The sequence below is a fragment of the Lepidochelys kempii genome, chromosome 5 (genome assembly GCF_965140285.1).
Source record: "Lepidochelys kempii isolate rLepKem1 chromosome 5, rLepKem1.hap1, whole genome shotgun sequence".
NCBI lineage: Eukaryota > Metazoa > Chordata > Testudines > Cheloniidae > Lepidochelys > Lepidochelys kempii.
Genome location: NC_136384.1, coordinates 119,614,176 through 119,639,245, shown reverse-complemented (window position 1 = coordinate 119,639,245; position 25,070 = coordinate 119,614,176). Strand labels below are relative to the sequence as shown.

Genomic DNA, 25,070 nt, shown 5'->3' with positions numbered 1-25,070 from the left:
CCCTTTCTGAAATTAAATGCTACAGTGTTGGGCTGTTTTCCCCACCACACGGATGTTAAATTGAATTATATGATCATAGAATATCAGGGTTGGAAGGGACCTCAGGAGGTCATCTAGTCCAAACCCCTGCCCAATCCCCAATTTTTGCCCCAGATCCCTAAATGGACCCCTCAAGGATTGAACTCACAACCCTGGGTTTAGAAGGCCAACGCTCAAACCACTAAGCTATCCCTCCCCCATATTAGTGGTGGTCACTATTACCAAGCAGTCCAGGTATATTCACTTCTTGGACCAGATCCTGTGTTCCATTTAGGACTAAATCAAATATTGGCCATCTTACAATGGAATTGGTTTTGGATTTGTTAATTGAGCTGTATTATCGTCTGTCCGAATTTTGGGCACATTATGGTACGTTGCTCTTGTATCTCCATCTGAAGATCATCTGGACATGACCTCTCTATGAAGAACTCAAAGCATTCTGCAAACATTATAGAACTAAGCCTAACAAAACTCCTGTGAAGAAGCCATTCTACACATGTGGACACTGAGGCAGAGAGATTAAATATTTTATCTAGGGATACAGTGAGTCTGGAGCAGAATCAGGACTAAAACTCTTTTCGTCGTGACTCTCAGACCTGTGCTAGACCATGCTGCTTCCCATAAGACACAGGATGCATCTTTTATGTTTTGTTATCAAATAAATTAGTCTTTCATAAACTGCTCATTTAGTAAGTAATCATATCCACTTTGCTTCTGAAGCCACTGCATCATACAATAGAAATAGTTGTACTAGAGCTTTACATGTACAGTGGAACATTATTCACAGCATTATTTCACAGTGTTTCAGTGTTTTTCCTTTAGCCAGTGTTAAATCCCAGTTTTATTAGTTCTGCAAATGCTAAAATGACTTCTGTATTTCCCAGTACCTTCTCCCTACAATAATGGGCTTGATTCTCCATCCTATTGTGGCAGCATTTCACACCCACTTCGTGCTCAGGTGTAAATGGACACACAAGGTGCAAGGTGATGGAGAATCAGGCTTTTTAAATGCTTTCCAGCTCATTTCCCTTTTTTTAGTTTCAGAAACATTTAAGAGCGAAAAAGCCCAATGAAGCCAAACTCTTAAGTTTAATTGGAGGAAAAGGTGGGCTTCCTGAACCGCTGAGCCTGCTGAAAGGACTGGAATGGGGGCCCACAGTGCTAAGTCTGCCATTACAGACTAGCGAACATGGGACCGTATGTCGTATTTGCCACTCATTCTGATGCAGGATGGTTATCTCAAGAAAAGGCATTTGCTAAGAGAACATAGCTCATATCCTCTGTCAATATCAGCTTGCTCTAATTTCTGGAGACTTCCATATTGCTCTCACAATTGCATCACCCAGTGTCTTGTATTCGGTTCAGAAATAACATTAAAGATAGCACTGTAACAAACCGTGACTTTCCAGGGAAAAGGACACAACTGAGGCTCAAGTGATCACCATGGGAACTCTTCTAGGCCTTGTGAGAGAGAGCAGATTTTACATTCTGTGGCTAAGTACAACGCACTCTGCGCTGCAGGGTACGTACGACAAGAAAAGTGGGTGGGGCTATGTCAGTGAAAGTGAGACAGGTTGCAAGAAATCTCACAAAATAATTATAAGCTCTTTGAGTCAGGAAGAAACTTTCTGGTGTTTGTACAGCTCCCAGCACAATGGAGTCCTGGTTTGTGAGCAGAGCTCCTAGGTGCTACAGTAATACAAATAATTAATTACACTGCTAATAGCAAAACCATCTCAGACCATTAGGACCTTCAATAACAGGAGATTGAACTTCCCCAAGAGCAGGGGGGAGTGTGTGCTGCATGGACAGAGCTAAAATGGTCTCCCCCAGCACTGACTCCTATCAAATGTTTACAATGTAAATGCAGCTGATTGCCACCTAACTTCCAGCCTTCCTGTTGGTGGCATCCCATGGAAAGCGTGAGCATGAGGACTCAGGTATTTTTACCTTTGCCAGCTGGAGGTGGATCAGTGTCCCCTAGGCCTTCTGCTTCTTAAATCCAAGTCACTTCCCAGAGTGCTCCAAAGAAGCCATTCTTATACTGCTGTCTTCCTGCGGGGAAGGAATCTGGATGAGACCTGAAACGCTGTGAGTCCTTTGCATTTACAGACTGATTCCTCCCTGTTGCTGGAACTGTAACAGTTTGTGAATAGGCTTTTATCTGACATATTCTGAATTTGGAATTCTTCATGTTCAGAGATTCATCTAACCTATTCCCTGGATGTTTGGAACAGGGCTGGAATCAGATAGGGTTTCTTTGGGAGAGAGTGACCATTTTCATAGCGTTAGCCATACAGTTTACTGTTAATCATTACGGGATGCTGACATCAAAGTGCTATATGGCTACTATTTGCCTTTGAATTTTACAGTTGCAATCATTAACAGTGATAGCAACCAAACAGTGTTTTATTCTGTGCATACCCTCTTATATAAAGCCAGAGAGCCTCAGGGCTGTACCGTCTCTCCACTCCCCATAGCAGGGATTTCACCTCCTCTACTGGAGAAGTTGACTGTCTTCTTCATATCATAGTAACATGTACTTATAATGGGCAGTTTATACTAGTGAGAGACCTAAGCATGCTGGTGAAATCCCCAGGCTCCTGCCCCATTCTGTACTTGCATCAAAGAAGGTTCAGGCTAGAAGGGTTACCTGCATGGAGGCAGATATCTTGATTATCTTCAGCTGCTGCAGAAGCTTAGCTAGCCCTGACAGTGCCATTAGGAGGATCCTGGAGTCTTATGCCTCATACAGGCAGTTCACAAAGACCTCCAGGATCTTGTCTATGTGCGCTTTGACCTGAAGCCAACAAGAGATGCAAAACTGCTCTGTTAGCTGGTCCCTGGGGACTTTTTGTGTGTAGGTAAGCATGGTTACAGTAATAAAAATAAAGAGTAACAAACAAAATGGTTGTATTAGGATTGAAATTAGAGATTTTTTTCCACATTAGTGTCTAGAAATGGAAGTACAAAAGGGGAATTGGGGCATTTCCTACCTAGAGATCCATGGCTGAAGTCATATCCCTTTCCCCCCACAGGAGGCTATAAAGAAAAAAAGACTGAGGGGGGACCTGATAACTCTTCAGGGTGTAATGGCTGTTATAAAGACGAGTTGGTCAATTGTTCTCCATGTCCACTGAAGATAGGATAGGAAATACTGGGCTTAATCTGCAGCAAGAGAGATTTGGTTAGCTATTAGGAAAACTTTCTAACTATAAGGATGGTGAGGTTGTGGAATAAGCTGCAAAGGGAGGTTATGGAATCCTCTTCACTGGAGGTTTTAAAGAACAGGTTAGACAAACAGCTGTCAGGGATGGTCTATGTTTACTTGGTCCTGACTCAGTACAGGGGGCTGGACTTGATGACCTCTCATGGTCCCTTCCAGCCCTCCATTTCTATGACTCTGTGAAACAGTAACCTGTTGCAAGACCTCAATGGAAAAGGGGAATATTGTCTAAGCATATTATAATGTAGTGTAAGGGCAGAGAGACAGTATGACTATACATGTGGGACAGCCCTAGGCCAGACACAGATAAACTTTGCAGTGTGAGAGCATACTCTCCCCCGCAACTCCCAGTGATGCCCGCCTGGTCCCAACAGGAGTGGGCTTCCTGTCAGAATCCAGTCATCCACCACTTACTGCATGAACTTGCTAATTGTTCCTCATTAAATTGTTCCACAGAAAGCCAGGCTGGGGGGACCATCCAGTGTGGAAGGTGTCTGCTGGTGGAATCTCTTAGGGAGCAGGTAGAAGAACTACAGGAGGAGATGGCTAGGCTGAGGAGCATCCATGAACATTAGAAATTCATTGAGAGTATTCATATGAAGACCTCTAAGGTCAAGGAAGCTATCCAGCTAGAGAGGATTGCTGTCTCACCACCAGGAAAGGAAGATATGGTTCTGTCACAGGGAGGATGCTGGCTGCTGTTTACTTCTGACAGCAGGCAGTGCTCCACCCCTGCTCCCAACCCACCAACCATCATGATAAAGAACAGTTATGCTGCTCTGTCAATGAGCAATGAGGAATTGTCCCTGAAGGTGGAGGAGGAGAAGCCATATACCTCCACGGCTAGGGGGATCGCAGCCACCACTCCCAGAAGGAAACATAGGTTAGTTGTGGTTGGTGACTCTCTTCTGACATCTGTCAGCCTGACATGGCATCCCAAGAGGTATGCTGCCTGCCAGGGGCCCATATCTGAGATGTTGCAGAGGGACTGTTGAGGATCATTCAAGCCTCTAACTACTACCCCAGGCTGCTCATCCATGTGGCACTAATGATACTGTGAGGTGTGAACCTGAGCAGATCAGAAGAGACTAAAGGCTCTGGGAATAAAGGTGAAGGAACAAAGGTGGTATTCTCTTTGATCCTTCCAGTCAAGGGTAAGGGACCAGGCAGAGTCAGATGCATCCTGGAGGTGAATGCCTGGCTGCAAGGATGGTGTTACCAGGAGGGCTTCGGCTTCCTTGACCTTGGGATGCCGTTTCAGAAAGAAGGACTGCTCTGCAGAGATGAGGTCCACCTATCAAGGAAGGGGAAGAGCATCTTTGGATATAGACTGGCTAACCTAGTGATCAGGGCTTTGATGTGGGAGAAGAGTCAGAATCTGGGGGAGGGGCATGGGCTGTTATAGCAGGGATAAGGGAGAGACAAGAGAGAATATAGAGTGAAAATCAAGTCAATATCTTAGATGTCTGTATACTAATGTGCGAAGTTTGGGGAATAAGCAGGAAGAACTAGAAATGCTAGTTAATAAACACAACTATGACATAGTTGGCATAACAGAAACTTGGTAGGATACTCACATGACTGCATTATTGGTATAGAAGGGCTCAGCTTGCTCAGGAAGGCCAGGCAGGGGAAAAAGGGAGGAGGTGTACACTCGGAATGAGGTTGAGATGGAAATAGGAGACAGACTCTGTGCCTCAGTTCCCCATGTATAAAGTGCTGATATCGCCTCACCTCGGTTGGGTGTTGTGAAAATAAACCCATTAATGCTTGTAACAAACTACATATTTGCAACCTGAAGCAAATACTCACCAACAACCACATACCACACAACAGAACCACTAACCCAGGAACTTATCCTTGCAACAAAGCCTGTTGCCAACTGTGCCCACATATCTATTCAGGGGACACCATCACAGGGCCTAATAACATCAGCCACGCTATCAGAGGCTCGTTCACCTGCACATCCACCAATATGATATATGCCATCATGTGCCAGCAATGCCCCTCTGCCATTTACATTGGTCAAACTGGACAGTCTCTACGTAAAAGAATAAATGGACACAAATCAGATGTCAAGAATTACAACATTCATAAACCAGTCGGAGAACACTTCAATCTCTCTGGTCACGCAATCACAGACATGAAGGTCGCTATCTTAAAACGAAAAAACTTCAAATCCAGACTCCAGCGAGAAACTGCTGAATTGGAATTCATTTGCAAATTGGATACTATGAATTTAGGCTTAAATAGAGACTGGGAGTGGCTAAGTCATTATGCACAGTAGCCTATTTCCCCTTGTTTTTTCCTACCCCCCTCCCCCAGACGTTCTGGTTAAACTTGGATTTAAACTTGGAGAGTGGTCAGTTTGGATGAGCTATTGCCAGCAGGAGAGTGAGTTTGTGTGTGTGTGTGTGTGTGTCCCCGGGGGAAAAAAAAAAGGGGGGGGCAGTGAGAAAGCCTGGATTTGTGCTGGACATGGCCCACCTTGATTACCATGCACATTGTAGGGAGAGTGGTCACTTTGGATGAGCTATTACCAGCAGGATAGTGAGTTTGTGTGTGTGTGTTTTTGGAGGGGGGTGAGGAGGTGAGAGAACCTGGATTTGTGCAGGAAATGGCCCACCTTGATTATCATGCACATTGTGTAGAGAGTTGTCACTTTGGATGGGCTATTACCAGCAGGAGAGTGAGTTTGTGTGTGTGTGGGGGGGGTGGGGGGGTGGAGGGTGAGAAAACCTGGATTTGTGCCGGAAATGGCCCAACTTGATGATCACTTTAGATAAGCTATTACCAGCAGGACAGTGGGGTGGGAGGAGGTATTGTTTCATGATCTCTGTGTGTATATAAAGTCTGCTGCAGTTTCCACAGTATGCATCCGATGAAGTGAGCTGTAGCTCACGAAAGCTCATGCTCAAATAAATTGGTTAGTCTCTAAGGTGCCACAAGTACTCCTTTTCTTTTTACATATTACAGTGACAGCACCACAGAAAAATCTATGAGGAAAGTAATTCTGCATTTGTTGTGGGGTTTGGATGGGCAGTAAATAATGCCTGGGGCAACACACGGAATAATGAGGATAAAAAGAAATACTGAATGACTCCCCAGTAAGTGAGCACCATCTATGGTGTACACTGGATGGGGCAAGGGTCCTGTGTCAAACATAGCATGTGATGGTGCAATTAAAACCTGTACCATGATGCCCAAGGTGGCTGAATGACGGTTACAAAGGTTTAAATTTAGAATTGCTGCACTGGTGAGTGCTTGACTTTGCAACCTTAACGTCCTTTTTGTATAGGTTTCTGGGTGTGATGTTACATGGAGCACACTGTGTCCTGCTGCTTTGGCTGTTTCTGTTAACAGCTCAGGGAGATGAACTCAGGCCTGTTTCTGCACCAGATGCTCTGGTCTGCCCCAGATTTGGGGAGAAGTGAACAAATTCCTGCAAAACGTTTAGATTCTGCATCTTCCAAAGGGAAATGTTCTGTCTGGCATTCCCAGTTCTCACCAGCTCCCCCCTCCAACTCCCTCTCCACACACCAGCTGTTACCACCCCCTCCCACAGCTTCCCCTCCATCCCCACCCCACGTGCCAAGCTTTAACTGCCCCCAGTGCCCCCTCCATCCCTGTCTAGGGTGACCAGACATCCTGTTTTTAAAGGGACAGTCCCGTATTTAAGCCCTCCTGCAGATGTCCTGACTTTCTTAAAAACGGGCAAATTGTCCCATATTTTCTGTCTCCCTCTCCCTCTCCCCCGCAAATCAATACTGGTGGGTCCTGTGCCGGCCAGATCCCTGCTCACCAGCTGCCCACCCACCAGCGGTAAGTCCGGGGGGTCCAGTGGCTGACGATGGGGGTGGGTATGCACGGCTGGTGACGGGCTGAAGCTGCAGTGCGCAGGGCAGGCCGCTCCTGCTGGTCCGGGAGTGGCGTGGGACCACGACATGCAGGCAGCCTGCCTGAGCCCGGCCGGACTTTCAGCAGCCCAGAGATCGCGATCGACTGGCAGAGGCTCCAGGATCAACCCCTCGATCGTGATCGACGGGTTGGTGCCACTGAATTGTATTTAATTATGGATTTATTTTTGTGGGCCCCCCCTTAGCCCGAGGCCCTGGGCTGCAGCCCCCAGAGCCCCTGCGCTAATCCGGCCCTGCCCCTCGGGTGCAAATGAGTAAGGGTGGGGGAGGGGAGTGATGGAGGGAGGGGGCGTGGCCTCAGAAAAGGGGCGGGGCAAGGGTGTTCAGTTTTCCGCAAATAGGAAGTTGGCAACCCTAGGGCACCAGTCTTTAGCCCCCCCTTTCCCCCCACACACTCAGCTCCCCTAGACCAAGCCCGGCCCGCCCTGCGCTCTGCTATGGGCATGCGCACGCAATGGCCCCCCAGGGCCTTTGCGGATTCGGCCTCCCAGGAGCAGGGGGCGGGCCAGGCAACAGGGGCCGCCACGCGCCTGTGCCTGAGCTGGGGCAGCACATGTGGCCTCCCACCAGCAGGGGGCGGAATACAGCCTATCCCTTCCGGATAGCGTCTGTGATTGACAACACAAGATAGCGGAAGCACTGAGGCGCGGCTTCCGGCGACGCGCACAGACGGCTCGTCTCCCTGAGCAGCGGGGAGCGGTGTGTGGTGACGCCACCCGCGCGCGCCGCTTGCGGGGTGTCCTGTGCTCGCGAAGGTCGCGTTTCCGGCGCTGGGCCGTCTCGGGGCTCGGGATGTCTGGCTACACCCCCGACGAGAAGCTGCGGCTGCAGCAGCTGCGCGTCCTGCGGCGCCGCTGGCTCAAGGACCAGGAGCTGAGTCCGCGCGAGCCCGTCCTGCCCCCGCCGAAACTCGGGCCGGTGGCCAGGTTCTGGGAGCGTTTCCTGCAGCCGGGCTCCTTCTGGCGGCTGCAGGTCAGCGAGGCCCGGCTCCCCTTCCCTAGAGGGGTCCTCCAACCCTGCTCTGCTGAGGGGTTCCCACCCTGGGGCAGCCTTGACCCAGAGGGGTCCCCTAGCCCCCATTCCGACCCTGCTGCGGGGTTCTCCTGTGAATAAATAAGCCCAGAGATAAAATCTGTCAAGCCAGCACTTTTGAATGCTAAATTCAATTAAAAAATTACTAGACATTTAAAAACAAAGCTGGTATTAAAGGTTGAAGTGGGGGCTTATATATAGTAAAAATTAAGGGAAAATAACATGAAATTTCATTTACTTTTGTTTCCAGACTTTCAAGCTGTACAAAGGTGGTGTATTTACTGTAAGATGGATACTTATTCCTGCCTGGGTTATTCACTACTATGTCAAATACCATGTAATGGTAAGTATAGAAACCTGCATGTTGTATTTCGATGCAGAAGGTATATGCTTGACCCAACAAATACCATTTACTTCCCTGCCCTGTAAACACTTCCACTTTTTCTCCTTAAAACCCCCCATACTTCGAAAAACACACCATCTGTGATCTACCATGAAGTCAAAAGTTAAGGGTGACTGCATCTGAGAATTATTTTGCTTTATTTTTGTCTGGGTACACTTTAGTGGTGTTGAAAAGGTTTCACTTGCAGGACTATAAAACTATTCAGTGCTTCTGCTTTTCCACTTCAATAGACAAGTGTCCTTTGTTGGCACACTTGATCCTGAAGTATGCAAAGAAACAAATTTCTGTAATACTTCAGATGAACAAAACTGTTTTCTGTTTCTTGCTGCTTAGTAACTGTTGATAAGGCTTACATTTTTTCTTTAAAAAAACAAAACAACCTACTTCAGTCCATTCAGTTGCTTGTTTCTTGACACAGTTTTCATCTATAGGCCCACTCAGCAATTATATACACTGGGATTAAGCATTGAACATTCTAATCCCCTGCCTGCAGTATTGATTCTACAATTAAAATAAGAAAAAACACCTCATGAAATAGGCTTGGATTAAAGAATTTTGGGGCCCTGTATACTTGGGGAAATTGCCCCCCCTCCACCTGCGGTAAATTAGTCAGTAAAGCTCCCCCATCCATACATATCCCACCCCACACAACTCCCTGAATGCTCCTCACATCCCACATACATGCCAGCCACCATCCCCTAGCCTCAACGGACATGCCAGTAGCTCTGACATACATCCCGTTCACTGTAGCCCCACAAGCCACAGCCCACAACATCCCCCACTCAGCTGCAACATTCTGGCTCCCATCAGTTATAACTTGATCTACTCTCTCTGTCAAATATCCAGTGACAGCTGATTCCCCTGAGTACCTGTGCCTCCCTTTAGTCACCAATGACTCCATTCATGGTCTTTCCCTTTTGGCTTTTAGACAGTTCTGTAACGTATGTCCTCTTACGTATAAGGAGAATATCAAGGTTATTCATTTCCCGTTTAACTTTTCTAGAATAGATAGACTTAATTTTCAGCCTTGGAAAGCTAATATTTTTAGTATCAGAAAACTTGGAAACTCTTATGTAAATATTTCAAAGTGCCCATAGAGAATGGAAAAATCCATTAAGTTGCATTTAGTTTATTCTGGGGGAAACCAGGTTTTTCACAGCCCACGTACTGAGAGCTACATGTTGTAATGAATGTTTGCTGAGTAGCCCTCTTATGTTTGGATAATTTTATGTTGCTTCCTCTATATGTTTGGTAAGACAAGGTTAGTTCAAACTGCATAAGCCTTGATGATTAAGAGGTTGTTTTATGTTTTGTTTGTAGCTTACTTGTAACCCTGGTCTTGCTCACTCTTGCTTCCTTTACTAGTCACTGACAGAACAAAGCTCACTGCTTTCCTGAAGAAGTAATAACACTATCACTGAGCCACGATTCAGCGAACACTCTTATTAGGCCACCTGTGGCTCTTTACCCTGGGAGAGCCTTTTCATTTATAAAGTATTTTGAAGACTTGTCCTGTTTGAGGTGTTTTTATTCTCTATACTTCTGGTTTTAAACTAAGAGTAACCTAGTGGGGAGAAGCGGGTCTGCTTAATATTAATTGTAATCAATGCTTCACCTTTTTGGCAATATGGAAAACAGCTTTTCAGCCATCTTTAAAAAAAGCTTATCCTGACTAATCTGTTTTTTTATTGCAGAAAATGCCATATGGTGTTATTACAGTGAAGCCCAAAGTATTCCCAGTGAGTTAATTCAAATAAATATTTTCTTGTAACATGTCAGCCTCATAGATAAAGAAAACAAATGGGAAGGGAGAGGTGGGTGTGTGAGGGCAACAGTGGTACAGGGAATAAAATTAAAATAACTATTCAGTACTTTGGGCACTTGGTACAAAGAAATGTTAAATGCTGACTAAGAAAAACATTGTGATATAGACCTTTAGAAGCATCAATTATTTTCTTCAGAATGGATAATATTCCCTTGAAAACTTGTTTCATCAACCGAAGATGATCCAATTAAAAGATATTGCCTCACTCAATTGGCGCTCTCATAAAAATAATAGTACTTTTATGCTCTTGCATATTATATATTTTAGATAGTAATGTGACCCATGACAAAATATTCACCATAATCTTTCTGATTTCATTAGGGTGACAGAATTCTAGAGACAGGAGAAATAATCCCACCAATGGAAGAAGAACCTATTGGTCATCACTGAAGGTTATAAACTCTAGCTTTGTTCCTATAAAAATGTGTTAAATATCTCCAGATATGTATATAAAACAATAAAGTCACTTTCAAGAGACACTCATGTTATCTTATTTCCTTCTAGGTATAGCAGGAATAGAAAACACCATCTCCAGACCTTTCTTTAGGGCAGAGAATAAATGGCTAGTTAAGGAAGTTACTCTCATAGTAACAAACTGTTCATGATTGACTGTATGAAATGGACTCTAGAAGTAGGCTTCAGTCCAATGTACTAGTAGTAATACAATCTTTTTGTCTTAATAGGCAACAGATTATCTGTATTTTATCCATTGTAGCAACCAATTATGTATCTCTACTCATGTAATTGTATTTAACCAAACAGGAAGACACGGCAAAAAAACATATCAGCTCAGCAGGTAATGCACAAGTGCAGTAAAATTTAGAAAGGATTTTTGGAAAGTAACTGTCCTACTTTTAAGTCAGATATTATTGAGAAATAATTTTATTAAGATTATTTTACATAGCCTCTTTGTTTCATTCATTGTGGAAGTCCTACCTGAACTATGAACACTCAAGCAATATTGTAATGTTTATAAACTACAAAATCTTACAGATCATGTTGCAAAAAAGAATTGTATGAGAAGGGTTTGGTAAAACATGATAGCTTTAATTGTATGAATCAACAGCAAAATAAGATGAGTAAACAGAAACGAACTGTGACAAATAGTGATTCGTACTCACATTTCTATGAATACTTGTTCCTGTCAGGAACTAACCCTATTTCAAATACTCAATCCACTTTATTGACTAGCAGTATTCCAGAATTCGTCAACCACCCTGGACCTGACTATTCCTGAAGGTCAGCACACCATATCACTAGAAGATAGTATGAGTTATGTCACTGTAACGTATGTGACTAGCACTTTACTAGGCATAGCCAAGATGCCAGACACATCTGCGGACCTCTAAACACAACTCGGTTGAGGCTGCTACAGTTACACTTGCTTAATCCATCAATGAAAAACTTTACCACAATCAAATTTAATAGGAAAGAGTTGCTATGTATAAGTTGTTACTGACAATGGCTGAATAAAACTATTTTGAGGGCCAAATACTACTAATATGAACTGAAGGAAAATGTTGAATCACGCTTAAATAATGTTACTTACTGCCATACTGCTGGACATAAACATCTGTACCATATTTTAAACATTACAAAATCTTTAGCAAAGACATTGTCTGTAAAAGAGAAGACATTCTGCAAACAAACTGAACATACACTTGGTGTACAGTTCTTCCTTGGCTACTTCTTAGTCTAGTGCTCATTTTCTATATTTGTTAAGAAAACTCAGTGTCACACAACATGCATTGCCTGTATTTCTGTTGATCCTTTTAATTGTGCAGAAAGCTTGATTTTTTTTTCTTGAAGCCTTCTGCCACTGTTAAACTTTTGTGGTCAGGTCATAACTTAAACTGGTACTCTGGAAATCTTTTCTGTCCTCAAATTTGGTTTTACATGTGTTCAGGTTTGAAAATCCAGCTGCAGTCAATCTGTCATGTTTCCTTTAAAAATTCAACATTTGATCGGGGTAGTCCTTCTCAAGTTGCCACCGAGCCGCTATTCTTGTTGCATAAATAACATATCCCCATGAAAGTAATACAATGGTGAGAAGAATCTGTTAGAAGAAAATATATAATGTTTGGAAAGGTAGGTATGGTGCATTACCAATAAAAATGTTTACGTGCATTGAATATTGGTCTGATATTTAAACTATTTGTAAAATGGTCATCACTTACCATCCCTGGCCTAAAAGTTTGAGGTGTCCAGCCAGACACTAATGAAATACTGATTATATAGGGTAATGGCGGGGACAGGATTGGTATAGTACCTGCCTGCGTTAGCATGGTCTTTTCTGGCTCTGAGCCCTGGCATTCAGTGCTTCAAAGGAAGGCAGGATCTCTGGCTTCCTAGGCCCTGGAACCGACGGCTTGATGGAATTAGGTTCAGTGCCCGGTGCAGAGCGTAACGCCGCCCCGGGGTTGTCCCGTAGGAGGCGGGCCTCCAAGGGCAGCTGGAAGGGCAGAACCGTCCGTGCGGTACCTGCTCCCCACGCAGGGCTGCGCCCCGTTCCCCCAGCCAGCGGCCAGGGACCGCACGGAGCCGAGAGCGGAGGCTTTGCTGCACTCTCCCACCAGCCCGGGCCGGGCTCGCTCCGCGCCGGGGAGGGGGTGGTGCAGGCGCGTCCCCCCCCCGCAAGGTGGGGTCGGCCGGCTCCGTGCGCTGGGCCGGGGGGCGGCGCGGGCACCTACCAGCGAGTAAAGCCAGTCCCGGGCGCTGCGGCCCAGCGCCGCCATGGTGCGGGCTGGGAGCGGCGCGTGCGTGGGGCACGGCAAGGGGAGATCACCATGGAGACAGAGCGAGACGGGCGCGCGCTCCGAGCCGCCATCTTTGGTTGGGGCCTGGAAGCGCCAACCCTGCGCAAAGCGAGCGGCATGAGCGGGTTGTGAAGCATCTCCGGGCGAAGCCGCCCGCAGCCAAGATGGCGGCCCGGAGCGGTCACGTGGCCGGCGTTCCGCCCACTTGCAGGCTGCGGAGGGGGCGTTGTTGTAAGCCGTGGAGCTCCGACCAAGTCTTTTCCGATCCCAGCAGCCCTTGCGGGGTGTCTGTCTGGCCTGCGGCCCGGCCGTCTCGGTGTGTAGCTGGTCGCTCTCCGGGCCCGGCCGCCGGCAGGCGGCTTTCATGGGTGACCCACTGAATTACCTCACAGAGCGGGGGCGCCGCCGCCGCCTTCGTCACGGGGGGGAAGAGCCGCGCGCGGGCCCCGGCCCGGGCCCCGCCCGCTGCCGCCGCCGCCAGAGACTCAAAGCGGCGGACACGGGGCAGCCCCGCGGGGAGGGCGAAGCGCCGGCACCGGACGGCGGCGCCGCTGTGAGTGAGCGGGCCGGGCGGGAGGGAGGGAGGCTGGACGCGGGAGCGGGCCGCGCCCTTGCCGGGGGAGGTTCCCCCCTTCCTTCTGCTCGCGCCGGGGCTGGGCGGGAAATGGCGGAGTCCGGGGTTGGGACTGAGAGCAGCGGGTCCGTGGAGAGTCAGGGCCGGGCGGGCAGGTCTGTGAGGCGGGAGGGCTCCTGGGCAGAGGCGGTGTCGTGCCCAGCCCTGTCGGGAATCTGTTCTTTAGCCTGGTTCAGGAAATGCTCCGCTCCGCCCCATATGGGTCAGATTTTTTTACCTTCCTGCCAGGTGCAGGTAAAGAGCCAGTAACGGAGTGGTGGGTGCCTTGTGCTTCCGCAGGTGAGTTGTCAGTAGCCCCTCCCCCCAGCTCGTGAGCGCCCCCCCCCCCCCATTCCCTAAACCCTTGCAGGGACGAGAGTTGGGGCAGGAGTTCGGGTCAGCAGGAGCTAGGGAGACTGAGCAGAGAGTACTTTGGCAGCCCTGCCCCGCACTCCTGGCCCAGCTGGATTCTGCCTGATTTGTGGTAGATCTGTGTGTAGAGGGAGAGTGAACTTACAGGCACTTTGCAGCCCCTGCCACTCAGTGCCTTGTTGGGAGGCTGAGCCAGTATGCCAGATGAGTCGAACTGTTCCCATTAGGGCTATATGGAGAGTTTGACAGTAACATACAGGGGTAGTTACCAGCTGTCCTCAAGTAGGCTTCCTATGGAGAGCAATAGAGTGCTCATCGCTTTCCGTTTTCAAAACGGGTCAAATAACAGTTCTAAATAGAAACACCAAGCCCAACTGTACATGACCACAGTGAGATTTATCAAGTCAGTTGCCCAGGATTTCATATCTCTCATTCGCTTAAAGCCTGAAAATTTAGCAGGCCACACTCTAGTCCTTAATATAACGATTAATGATATAAATATATATATCAACGAATATAATGATAGTCAAAATAGAAATACTTTGAATTTGAAATTCTCAGGCTGGGAGAGATACTTCAGTGTTCAGAAATGAAGTTGGTGCACACAGCTTTGTATACACTTTGGTTCTCAGCTTGTCTTGTTAAAAAAAAAAAGTATCAATTCTTAATGTTTTTATAGTACATCTGTTCACATGTTTGCAACAGCTGAATTGTATACAAATTGCTGCACATAACATATTAAAGTTATGGTCAGAAAACCAACTATTACAGTGGTATCTTCATACTTAACAGTTCTGCCAGGGCTTTGGAGTGGAGCCTGGAGCTGGAGCGGAGCCAGAGCACAGCTCCAAAGCCCTGAGTTCTGCTGCCTTGGTCCTGTAATCATATTTGCTGAATTAGTGACAGACAGACACTACAGTTTACTCTGAGCATTGCTGAGTCTGTACGGCTGTGGATAAATAATCTGGATTATATGTCGTCTCATGTATCAATTGAGTTGTTAACTGAGTTCTTGTCCAGTTATATTACAGGTGTAGCTGGTAGAACCATCTATAATTATGGGTGCCTGATGCATCTTCTTTTTTTTTTTTTTTAAATTTTTTTTCCCCGCTTATCACATTGCCAAATGTCAATTATTTGGGCTGAAATAATTTCAGCAAATAATGGTTCAGCTGTTTTTGAGAACAAGATTAGGGAAGACTTATTTTGCCTACATTAATAAAAATCTTTCTATTTTGTTGAGAAGCTCTAGTGCCTCCATTCTTTGCAATTTGGCAAGGGGATTGCCCTGGTTTTAGGTGTGGACCTGTTTCTGGGGAGAGAATGGGAAGGCTCAAATATGGACAAGTTATAAGCCCTTGAAAAATCTCTGTTCACACATGATCAGTAGAGACTTATGAGTTTGGCAACTAAATACTGAAGCTGAAGATTGTTTGGAATACACATACTGCAGTCAGGGCCACAGGGGCTGAGTAGGACTTCACTTGCAATTGCTACTGCTGGCTGTTGCAGCACCAGGCACTGAGAGCTGGGAGACTGTATCTCCTGTGCTGTCAGTGCTCCCCCTGCTTGTGTCTAGGAATTTGGAGGAAGAGCAGCTTGACTCAAATGTGATCGGTTTGAAGAACCAGACCTGAGTGGGCAGAGAGGAGTAGGGTTGCCAAGCCCCTCCCGGTTTGGCCAGGAGTCTCCTGGAATTGGGCTCGATCTCCTGGAGACCACTGAAGCCAATCCGGGAGATTTTAGACGGTTAAAAGTCTGGCAGTGCAGCGGGGCTAAGGCAGGCTTCCTACCTGCCCTGGCTCCGCGCCAGTCCTGGAAGAGGGCAGCATATTGCGGCTCTTAGGTGGAGGCGTGGCCAAGGGGTCTCCATGTGCTGCCCCCACCCCGAGCACCGACTCTGCGCCTCCCATTGGCTGTGAACGGGGAACCATGGCAAATGGGAGCTGCGGAGGCAGTGCCTTCAGGCAGGGGCAGAGTGCAGAGCTGCCGCCAGACATGCCACTGCTTCCAGGAGCCAACTGAGGTAAGTGCCACCCGCCCGGAGCCCTCACCCTCTCCTGCACCCAACCCCCTGCCCCAGGCTTAGCCCAGAGCCCCCTCCCACACTCCAAACCCCTTGGCCCTACCTCCCAGCCCAGAGCCTGCACCCCAACCTCCTGCCCCATCCTGGTGAAAGTGAATGAGGATGGGGGAAGAAGAGGTAGTGGAGTGAGGCCTTGGAGAAGAGGCGGGACAGGGGCATGGCCTTGGGGAAAGATCAGGGGGTGGGGCAGAGGTGTTTGGGTTTGTGTGATTAGACAGTTGGCAACCCTAGGGAGGAGGTGTAGATTGGGTTAAGGAGCCTCGGCGTGTGGTGAGTGGGAGGCTGGCACTGTTTAGGCAAGCGGACTGTTTGGGGAAGGGTGGCAACTGAGGTAGGGTATGGGGTTGAGGGCGGTGGGGTGGATGGGAACTGTCTGGGCAAGCAGCCAGGGTGTAGATTGAAACAGACTAGGAAAGGAAATTGGAACAAGGAGTTGGTGTGAGACAAGGCAATTTAGATTGAGATCAAATGAGGATCCAGAAGTTGGTTGGAGGGGATGGGGAATTTGGACTGGTAATTAAAGACTGTATCAAAATGCATGTGCAAAAAGGGGCTACATTAATTCAGGCATTTCCTAACTTTTGAGTGCTTGACTTTGCAACCTTAAAATTATTTTAACATTTTTTGTGTGTGTAGTATTAGCTACATAAATAATACACTTCCGTTAGATCACAATTACTGGTGGTAGTACAGAGACCAAAAATAATAGTAGAATTAATAGGATAATCAGCTTGATCAGACACTAGAGAATTAACCACTTTTTAAAAAATACAAAAAATACACCATTATATGAAGTCTAACAACTATGAAAAACATCTTGATCTTTTGTGGAACTAGCCAGCTGATGAAACCTACCTAGTATAGAAAAGATAAACAACTATAATTATTTACCCTTTGCACTAAAATGTTATAATAATAATTTTAAAAATAAAAGCCTGTACCCAAAACAGGAAGTTCGGGAGGGTGGCAGCATCTCAGAATTTCTAGAGCTTATGTATGAAATTGTCTGCTTGGCTGGTGATGTCAGAGTGTTGGCAAAGATTGTTCTAGGATGTCTGCAACCCTTAAGTGGGTCTTAAAAAAAAAAACAAAAACCCTCAAAAACACCAACACAGGGCTTTTTTAAAGGCAAGAGCTCTTAAGTTCTTTGTTACTTTAAACAAATTTGCTATGTGTACACTTAATAGTTGGTAAGTCACAGCTTTCGTGAGCTTATGTTCAAATAAATTTGTTAGTCTCTAAGGTGCCACAAGTACTCCTTTTTGCGAATACAGACTAATACAGCTGCTACTCTGAAACCTATTTAATGTACCTATTTAAAAGTAATTGCCAAAAATAAATATATGTTGATGTCAACAGAAGTAGTTATCTGCTGAATTGTGTCACATGATGTAAAAATCAAGTGCAGAAGTGTTGCTGAAACAGTGATCTCCCCTGGCTATCCGTAGAAGAATTTGAGGCATCTTAGAATGATTGGTGGCCAATCACAAACCTAAATGCGTCTCCATACTTTCCCACCACTTGTCCCATTCATTCAGGTGCACCTTGGCCTGTGAACAATTGGCCAACAAAGTAGTGCTTGAGCAAAGCAATACTGGCTGTGAGTAAAACTGACTAGGGGAGAATTCAATCCTAGTCAATTTCCCATAGCAGCATTATGCAAAAGAAAATTGACTTTGTCTGCATCAATCCCAGAAGTTGCTTTATAGGTGGAAGGACTGGAGAGGGAAACTGGCTGCTGACCTTGCAGAGGCTCCTGGAAAAAATATGGAAAATAAAAAATAGACGCTTACAAGGTGGGAAGAACAAACACTAAAATGAAGACAGGAGAAGTTAAAGAATGGGAGTAACTCAAACATCAGTGATTTACATTTTTCCAGTTACTGGAAATTGTGGCTCATCAAAGCTTAGAGATGAATAACCAAAATGTATATTTTGGTAATCCACCTAACAGACTGAACGATAGTAAACCAACTTTCTCTTGTGTATTGATCTAAAATGTTTTGGGACACAGATGGTGAGCTACGCTTAAAAATAAAGACTTTTGGGCAATTCTCTGCCTAACAGGCTAGATTCTCAGATGGTGTAAATCAGGGTAGTTCCACTTCAATGAAGAATCCCTGGTTTACGTAACATGAGCATCTGGTTCCATATATCTTTCCAGTTGTTCCTTTGCTCTGTTTGCATTAGGGTGTTATTTAACCACCAATATTTCCTAAATTTCTGGGGGGAGAGACTGCAGGGGGAGCTTAATAACTTAAGCAGTTACATGTCAATTTCTTCTGGCCTAATGGGTTAGCAGCGCTTGCTGCTGTTCATTCTTAATTTTCGACTCTCAGAAAAAACTGTTACAAGCTTAGTTGTTTGTTTGGTTCACTTTCATATCGCTTTTTTTGATCAGGAAAAGTTTAGCAAAGCTTTTATTGATATTTGCCTCATTTTTCTTTTGTAGAACATGACATCAACAACTGAGGAGTTTACGGTGGATAGCAGCTTTTCACCTAAAGCTGGCACAAGCAAGCTGCATCAGACAATGCCAACAGATACATCTCCAGACTCTAAATGTCCAATCTGCTTGGACAGATTTGACAATGTGGCCTACTTAGATCGTTGCTTGCATAGGTTCTGCTTTCGTTGTGTACAGGAATGGTCAAAAAACAAAGCTGAATGTCCACTCTGCAAACAGCCTTTCCATTCTATCTTCCATACAGTGAGAGCTGAAGATGATTTCAAGGAGTATGTACTCAGGCCTTTGCAAAATGGCTCTTTTGCTAGTCCTGATGGGCGGAGATTTCGTTACCGTACTACGTTAACAAGGGAACGTCATACATCAGCTTATCCTCGAAGGAGTTCCTCTTCTCGAAGAACGCTGTCACCTCCAGATAATGGGATATTATTTGAAGGATTATCTGGTCAACCAGTGGGGCAAAGAGATGGAGGAATTCATCAGATGATTAGACGGCTTGCATCAAGGAGACAAGCTAGTGCAGAGGGTAGATCACTGCGGCAAATTCAAGAACAAGATATAATTAATTTCCGAAGAGCTCTGTATCGTTCTGGTGTGCGTGTTAGAAATATTCAAGATGGTGGTCGTTATAGAGACATTTCAGCTGAGTTTTTCCGCATGAACCCCGCTTGTCTTCACAGATTAGTTCCGTGGCTGAAGCGTGAGCTAACAGTCCTGTTTGGTGCCCATGGGTCTCTAGTCAATATTGTACAGCATATCATCATGAGTAATGTGACTAGATATGATTTGGAGAGTCAGGCCTTTTCTGATGACTTAAAGCCTTTTTTGCTCCATCGTACTAACCACTTTTTACATGAATTCATCAGCTTTGCCCGATGTCCTTTTAACATAGAGGCATACGATCAGCATGCCAATTATGATTGTCCTGCTCCTTCATATGAAGAAGGAAGCCAGTCGGAATCATCAGTTATTACAATATCTCCAGATGAGACAGATTCCCAAGAACCAGATCATAATGCATCTACAACTAGCGTTGATCGGGCACCTTGGGATGATGAAACTCCAGGGCCATCGTATTCTAGCTCTGAGCCGGTTCATGTTGCCATGGCTTCTCCTTTGGATACTTCGGAAACTTCTGATGAAGATCCTAGTAGAAATGGAACTGAACTGCAAGGGCAGTTACAAGATAATGCAGCCCCAGATGGTGACACTGATACTTCTTCAGACAACTGTGTCATTGTTGGGTATGTTAAGCCATTAGCTGAAAGAACACCAGAACTTGTTGAGCTGTCCTCAGACTCTGAGGAGTCAGTTGATGATGGGAAAAGTGAGGATGTGAAGAAACCACAGCCTATCCAGTTTCACGTTTTTAGCGTCAGTGATGCTAGTGGGTGCTCATCGCCATGCTCTCCTATATCTAAGGATGGTAAATATAGCCATAAAAGCAGCACCTCACCCTCACAAAAGATGAAGTCAAAAAAGAATGAGAAAGATACAACTAAAATAAAAGATTTGTCTACAAAGGACTCATTACAAAGTTCCTCTACAAGAAGGGATAGGATGTGCTCTCCATGCAGCCACAGATTATCCAGGAGGAGGAGATCAAGGAGTTCAGAATCATATTCACAACACTCTGGCAACAGAGACAGCCATGGACAGAGAACCAGGAGGAAACATCACAGCAAAGAAAGGTTAAAAAGTAGACTATCAAGAAGCAGAGATAGTAGCGGACATAGGACCAAAAGAGACACAAGGAGGTCAAAACCTCGAGACATAAGTTTATCTAGAAAAAGCCAGACAGTGTCTCTAAGTAGTGAGAGCACTATATCTAGAGATGTAAGCCGATCAAGATCCCGGAGTAATGATCATAGCAGAAGAAGATCGAGGAGCAGAGACAGTGATCATTATTATGTAAGAGATAATTACCAAAGTAGATACCAGTGGGAATACACTTTTTACAGTAGAAACATGGACAGAGATGGCTATGAATCATCGTACAGGAGGAGAACTCAGGCCAGAGCTCATTATTCAAGGCAGTCGGCTAGTCCAGAGTACAGAATACAGTCTTTTTCTAAAAGGACAAATACTCGAAATCAGAGAAGTCACAATGAAAGCCGATATTATTACTATGAAAGACGCAGATCAAGGAGTCGATCCAGTAATAGATCTCGGACTACTTCTGATAGAATGCGATGTGAAAAGCCTGGTGGAAAAAGGAAATACAAAACTCGCCACTTGGAGAATGCACACAAGGAGAATGCAACAAGCCCTTGTGAAGGGAAAGGAAGTGACCTCCAGAGGTCTTTGTCAAAATACAGTGGTTGCTACAAAAATCAGGACAGCCTTTTAGACAACCAAGCAAGCGTTGGCAGTAGACATAAAAAGAGGAAAAAAAATACAAGAAGTCCAAGCGTAGAGATTATTTACGAAGGAAAAGCTAGTGACACAACCAGACATCATAAAAAGAAAAAGAAAAAGCACAAGAAGAAACACAGGAGACATCATACAAGTAACTCATCACATTCTTCTCCAGTTGTGATTACAATTGACAGTGATAGTGATAAGGAGACTGGAATACAAGAAAATACAGAGTGTGACAGTAGTATCTCTTGGACAACCACAACCCAGTTTAATGAGAGAGAAAATGAGACTCCATCCCCTGTCCTGGGAACAAGTGATTGTAAGGATGAGTACACAGTAGATGGTGAAAGTGGACTGTTGGACAAGGATTCCAGTATTACTACCACTAGGGGAGACTTAGGTGATGACTCTGGAAAGGTAGATCGCCAATTTCAGGAAACATCAAATGAGCAGACTCTTGCAGTGGCAGATGATAGTAGTGCATCTGACATGGGAACTCTACCGAGAAATGTTGAAACTATACAAACTCAATCATCCAGTCAGTTGCTGTCTTCCAGAGCATCATTTGTAGAGAATTCAGAGAGACCACCTTTGATATTAAGACTGCCAAAGAGACTTATTGACAGATCCTACTGGCTTGACTCCCCAGAAAAAAAGATGTAACAAGTTTTACACTGAACTGTTTTAAATGATGAAATCCTGAAAACAAAACACCTGGTGTGGTTTGTGTATGTAAGACTGTTTAAAAAAAAAAAAAAAAAAAGTCTGAGAAATGTGTAAAATCCTTGAATTTATGCACTTTTAAGTTCAAGAAAACAGAACATTGCTAATAGTTTAACTTAAAAATTTTCTTTCAGAAGTGTATAAACCTTTAGAAGTTATAATTTCATAGAGCCATACTGTATTCACATTGTATAAAATATATCCATGGAATCTTTCAGTTTTTTTAAAAAAAACAAAAAACCCTGAAGTCAGAAAATCTATTTTCTGATGGTTGCTCTTTTTATTTTACAAAAGAAAAATTGTATAATTCACAAAACAAATTCATGTTTAATTCTGCCATCATTTTAATCTGCATAGTTTAGCTTGACCTCTTCCAAAAAGGTGTCAATGCCTCTGTACAAACATTGAACCAGACTGCCATTGAAGTAAACATGAATTCTGTAAGAGTCCCAATAAAGCAATAAGACACTTTTAAATCAGATTTTGAACCCAATGTAATATTTACTTTCCAGGCATGTCATTTGTCTTTAAGTCTGGTATAACTTAAAACTGCACATGGAAAACCATTAGGAAGAAGTCTGGATCTGAGCTGTCCGTGTAAACTGACAAGTTTAGCAGACCAGATGCCTGTGCATCACCATATTTTTCCCCACATACCATCTTCAGTCTTTTAGCGTATGAGCTGCAAAGAAAAACACCCCGCACAGAGTCTCAGCTGACTTGGGCTCAGGCTGTGGGGCTAAAAATAGCAGTGTAGACATTAGGGCTCAGGCTGGCACCTGGGCTCGGAGATCTTCCCCCTGCCTCAACAGGTTTCAGCACCCGGGCTCTAGCCCAAGCCTGAATACCTATGCTGCAGTTTTTAGACCTGCAGCCTGAGCCCTGTGAGACCAAGTCAATTGACCTGGCCTCTGAGACCTGGTGCCGACAGATCTTTTATTGCAGTGTAGGCACATACCCTAAGAGTAAGATCAAATCCAGTAATGTCTTTCTAGTTTTTTTTTTTTTGTTTTCTCCTGCTTCTTCTGTACCTAAACTGCAGAATGCTAACTGTATCATCACCTTTCTAAGATGATCAAAAGACAGTCTGGGTAAATAATTGAAGACAGCTACTTGATGTCACGCTTACTCAGATTTTTCTTCTGTTAACCCCTGCCATTGTTTAAATGGGTTTCTGACATTACTGAGGTATAACAAGAAATAGAAGCCCCACTGTAGGCAGTTTAATTACTTAGAACAGTGGTTCTCAAATGTTTTGTGGTGACAATCCTTTTCACGCAGCAAGCCTCTGAGTGTGACCCCCTTATCAGTTAAAAACATTTTTGTATTTAACACTATTTTAAATGCTGAATTTATAACTCTAGTTTTAAATGAATTTACCTTTTCTCACTGCTTTTAAATTAAGACTAAAACACATTTTATCAAATTATTATTATAACCAGAAAAGTTATTTTTTTAAATAGTTACTGTTTAATACTGGGGGGGGGCAAAAAGAACTTTGTCAGTATCACTTTTCACAGCAGACTGAGGGCATGTCTATACTATAAAACAAAGTTGACTTAAGTTATGTTGACGTGCAGCCACTGCAGTAACTAAATCAGTTTCGTATGACCACACTAGCTCCTTCTGTCAGTGATGTGCGTCCTCACCAGGAGTGCTTGCACTGGCTGTCGGTGTCTGGCACATACCCAGAGCCCTACCGACTGGGACTGAGAGCCTGGAGCCCCGCCATGCACGGGGGCTGACAGCTTGCAACTCCCTTGTAATAATCTCGTGACCGTGTTTGAGAATCCCAGACTTAGAAATATATATGTATTTCAAATAGGAGGGATCTTTTCCTTTTTCACTGATAAATGTTGAAAGTCTAAAGCCCAGTAGCTGTCACTGTGTCTGTGGAAGAACAATTGTTTTTTAAAAGTCCATTATTCTGTCCTCACAAAAGAAAAAGAACTGCTACACTAAGCTGTAGCCTGGAAAAAAACAGTAAGGGAAGTAGACTTGTAAATTTATCTCTCTCCCAGCTGATGAGTTTCTAAATTCTGTTATCCAGAAATTACCTTTCAGTGTCTGAAACAATCTGTGTATGAAAGTTCTCTGTAAATTCCCATAGGTCAGACTTTATTTTTTTGTGTTTTGTGAAAAATGAGCCAATTTCATTGCAGTGAAATTGCTCCATTCGTGAGGGTTTTTTTTAAAAATTTTTAGCCTGTTTTTACTGATTATTGTATTTCTCCTTTGTTGCTTTGTGAAACACGCACATAAATGTGAGGGATTGACTGACAGTACATAGAGTGCCAGCAAATACACAAAGTAAACAGCGTTTTCTTTTAGTTATAGTAATTTAGGTGCTGCCTGCAACGAGGTACAAACATTTCAGATGTAAATGTGATTAACACTTACAAAAAAAAAAAAAAAGTCAAACTATAATGCAGTCTCACTATAAATTCAGATCCTGATTACCCTTTGGCAGCATTTTTTTTTAAAGTGACAGTAGTCTTAATGACTTTTAGATCTAAAGTGATAGAATAATTCACTCTGCTTTGTAAATACCTCTGATTAAAAATGGTTTTAACTGCTTGTGATGGTAGCAATGAAGGTTTTTAGCTAATAATTTGACCTCATCATGGCTCCTAGGTGCATTGTACATGCTAAGAAATTGAGTGCTGCTGACCTTCACCAGCTGTATTAAGCAGGTGAACTACTGCATTTTGCACTGACAGTGGTTCTGGTGATCTCATTAATCATTCAGTGACAGGTGTGTATTTTAACTTATGGAGAAAGTGCCCAGAGCTTAGGAGGGGAGTGCCTATATGTGTTTTATAAATCTGATGAAATTAAATGGTAGATTTATTTACTGCTGTAAGTTACATAGGGCTTTAATAGTGAGTAAGATGCATTCCTCAGACAGTGGAGCTTAGGACAGTAAAAAGCAAGACACAGCAGTAGTAAGGGAGGATTTTGAGAAGTCGGGTTATTTATTTATTTTTTTTAAATGGTGAAGTTTCCTGGAAGAAGCACTGACAGGATGAGCCAAAGGAGTGTATGATAGAGAGCAAGAGCTAAACAGTTCCAAGGGTAAGGGCAGTAAACTCAGCCAAGAGTAGGAGAGTAAGGGACGGGGTGCAAGAAATAAGTACAGAGATGTAGGTGAGGATGAAGGGCTGGAGTTGGATGCAGTAGGAGAAGAAGGCTAATGAAGAGGGCAAGAAGGAAGCAGGGGAAGGAATAAGATGTCTGCAGCAATGGCATT

At 44.6% G+C, this 25,070-nt stretch overlaps 4 protein-coding genes across 6 annotated transcripts in view; 3 read left to right on the top strand and 1 right to left on the bottom strand.

Moving 5' to 3' along the window:
* The first annotated feature begins 7,831 nt into the window (after positions 1 to 7,831).
* Positions 7,832 to 12,574, top strand: NDUFB6 (NADH:ubiquinone oxidoreductase subunit B6). Its single transcript, XM_073345590.2, has 5 exons — positions 7,832 to 8,154; positions 8,465 to 8,557; positions 10,312 to 10,356; positions 10,764 to 10,834; positions 10,947 to 12,574. Exons 1-4 carry the CDS (start codon positions 7,975 to 7,977, stop codon positions 10,830 to 10,832), a joined length of 387 nt encoding a protein of 128 aa, XP_073201691.1. The 5' UTR covers positions 7,832 to 7,974; the 3' UTR covers positions 10,833 to 10,834; positions 10,947 to 12,574.
* Positions 11,469 to 13,576, bottom strand: TZMP1 (transition zone microprotein 1). Of its 2 annotated transcripts, none has more exons than XM_073345588.1 (2): positions 13,133 to 13,576; positions 11,469 to 12,498 (listed from the first exon to the last, which is right to left on the bottom strand). In XM_073345588.1, exons 1-2 carry the CDS (start codon positions 13,562 to 13,564, stop codon positions 12,388 to 12,390), a joined length of 543 nt encoding a protein of 180 aa, XP_073201689.1. In that variant the 5' UTR covers positions 13,565 to 13,576; the 3' UTR covers positions 11,469 to 12,387. The 2 variants fall into 2 exon arrangements, 1 of the variants encoding a protein (XP_073201689.1); XR_012159123.2 differs by lacking the exon at positions 13,133 to 13,576 and adding an exon at positions 12,620 to 13,126 and having other exon boundaries at positions 12,410 to 12,498.
* On the top strand, positions 13,432 to 23,246 carry TOPORS (TOP1 binding arginine/serine rich protein, E3 ubiquitin ligase). 2 transcript variants are annotated; one of them, XM_073345586.2, is made up of 2 exons: positions 13,432 to 13,751; positions 18,722 to 23,246. In XM_073345586.2, the coding sequence occupies exons 1-2, from the start codon at positions 13,563 to 13,565 to the stop codon at positions 21,758 to 21,760; spliced, it is 3,228 nt and encodes a 1,075-aa protein (XP_073201687.1). In that variant the 5' UTR covers positions 13,432 to 13,562; the 3' UTR covers positions 21,761 to 23,246. The 2 variants fall into 2 exon arrangements, with proteins under 2 accessions (XP_073201687.1, XP_073201688.1); XM_073345587.2 differs by lacking the exon at positions 13,432 to 13,751 and adding an exon at positions 13,872 to 14,111.
* RIGI (RNA sensor RIG-I) overlaps positions 13,688 to 25,070 on the top strand; it is a 56,843-nt gene continuing 45,460 nt past the window's right edge. Inside the window, exon 1 of the mRNA XM_078852947.1 lies at positions 13,688 to 13,751. The gene's annotated coding sequence lies outside the window, so the exon portion shown is untranslated. The remainder of the gene's footprint in view (positions 13,752 to 25,070) is intronic.

What these genes read in the sequence shown, in the direction of transcription:
- NDUFB6 (XM_073345590.2), top strand. Translation starts at nt 7,975, where the DNA reads ATGTCTGGCTACACCCCCGACGAGAAGCTGCGGCTGCAGCAGCTGCGC. An exon ending in GCTCCTTCTGGCGGCTGCAG is followed by an intron (nt 8,155 to 8,464) that starts GTCAGCGAGGCC and finishes TTTTGTTTCCAG; the next exon opens with ACTTTCAAGCTGTACAAAGG. An exon ending in TGAAGCCCAAAGTATTCCCA is followed by an intron (nt 10,357 to 10,763) that starts GTGAGTTAATTC and finishes TGATTTCATTAG; the next exon opens with GGTGACAGAATTCTAGAGAC.
- TOPORS (XM_073345586.2), top strand. Translation starts at nt 13,563, where the DNA reads ATGGGTGACCCACTGAATTACCTCACAGAGCGGGGGCGCCGCCGCCGC. An exon ending in CACCGGACGGCGGCGCCGCT is followed by an intron (nt 13,752 to 18,721) that starts GTGAGTGAGCGG and finishes TTTCTTTTGTAG; the next exon opens with AACATGACATCAACAACTGA.
- TZMP1 (XM_073345588.1), bottom strand. Translation starts at nt 13,564, where the DNA reads ATGAAAGCCGCCTGCCGGCGGCCGGGCCCGGAGAGCGACCAGCTACAC. An exon ending in GGGACTGGCTTTACTCGCTG is followed by an intron (nt 12,499 to 13,132) that starts GTAGGTGCCCGC and finishes TTCTTCTAACAG; the next exon opens with ATTCTTCTCACCATTGTATT.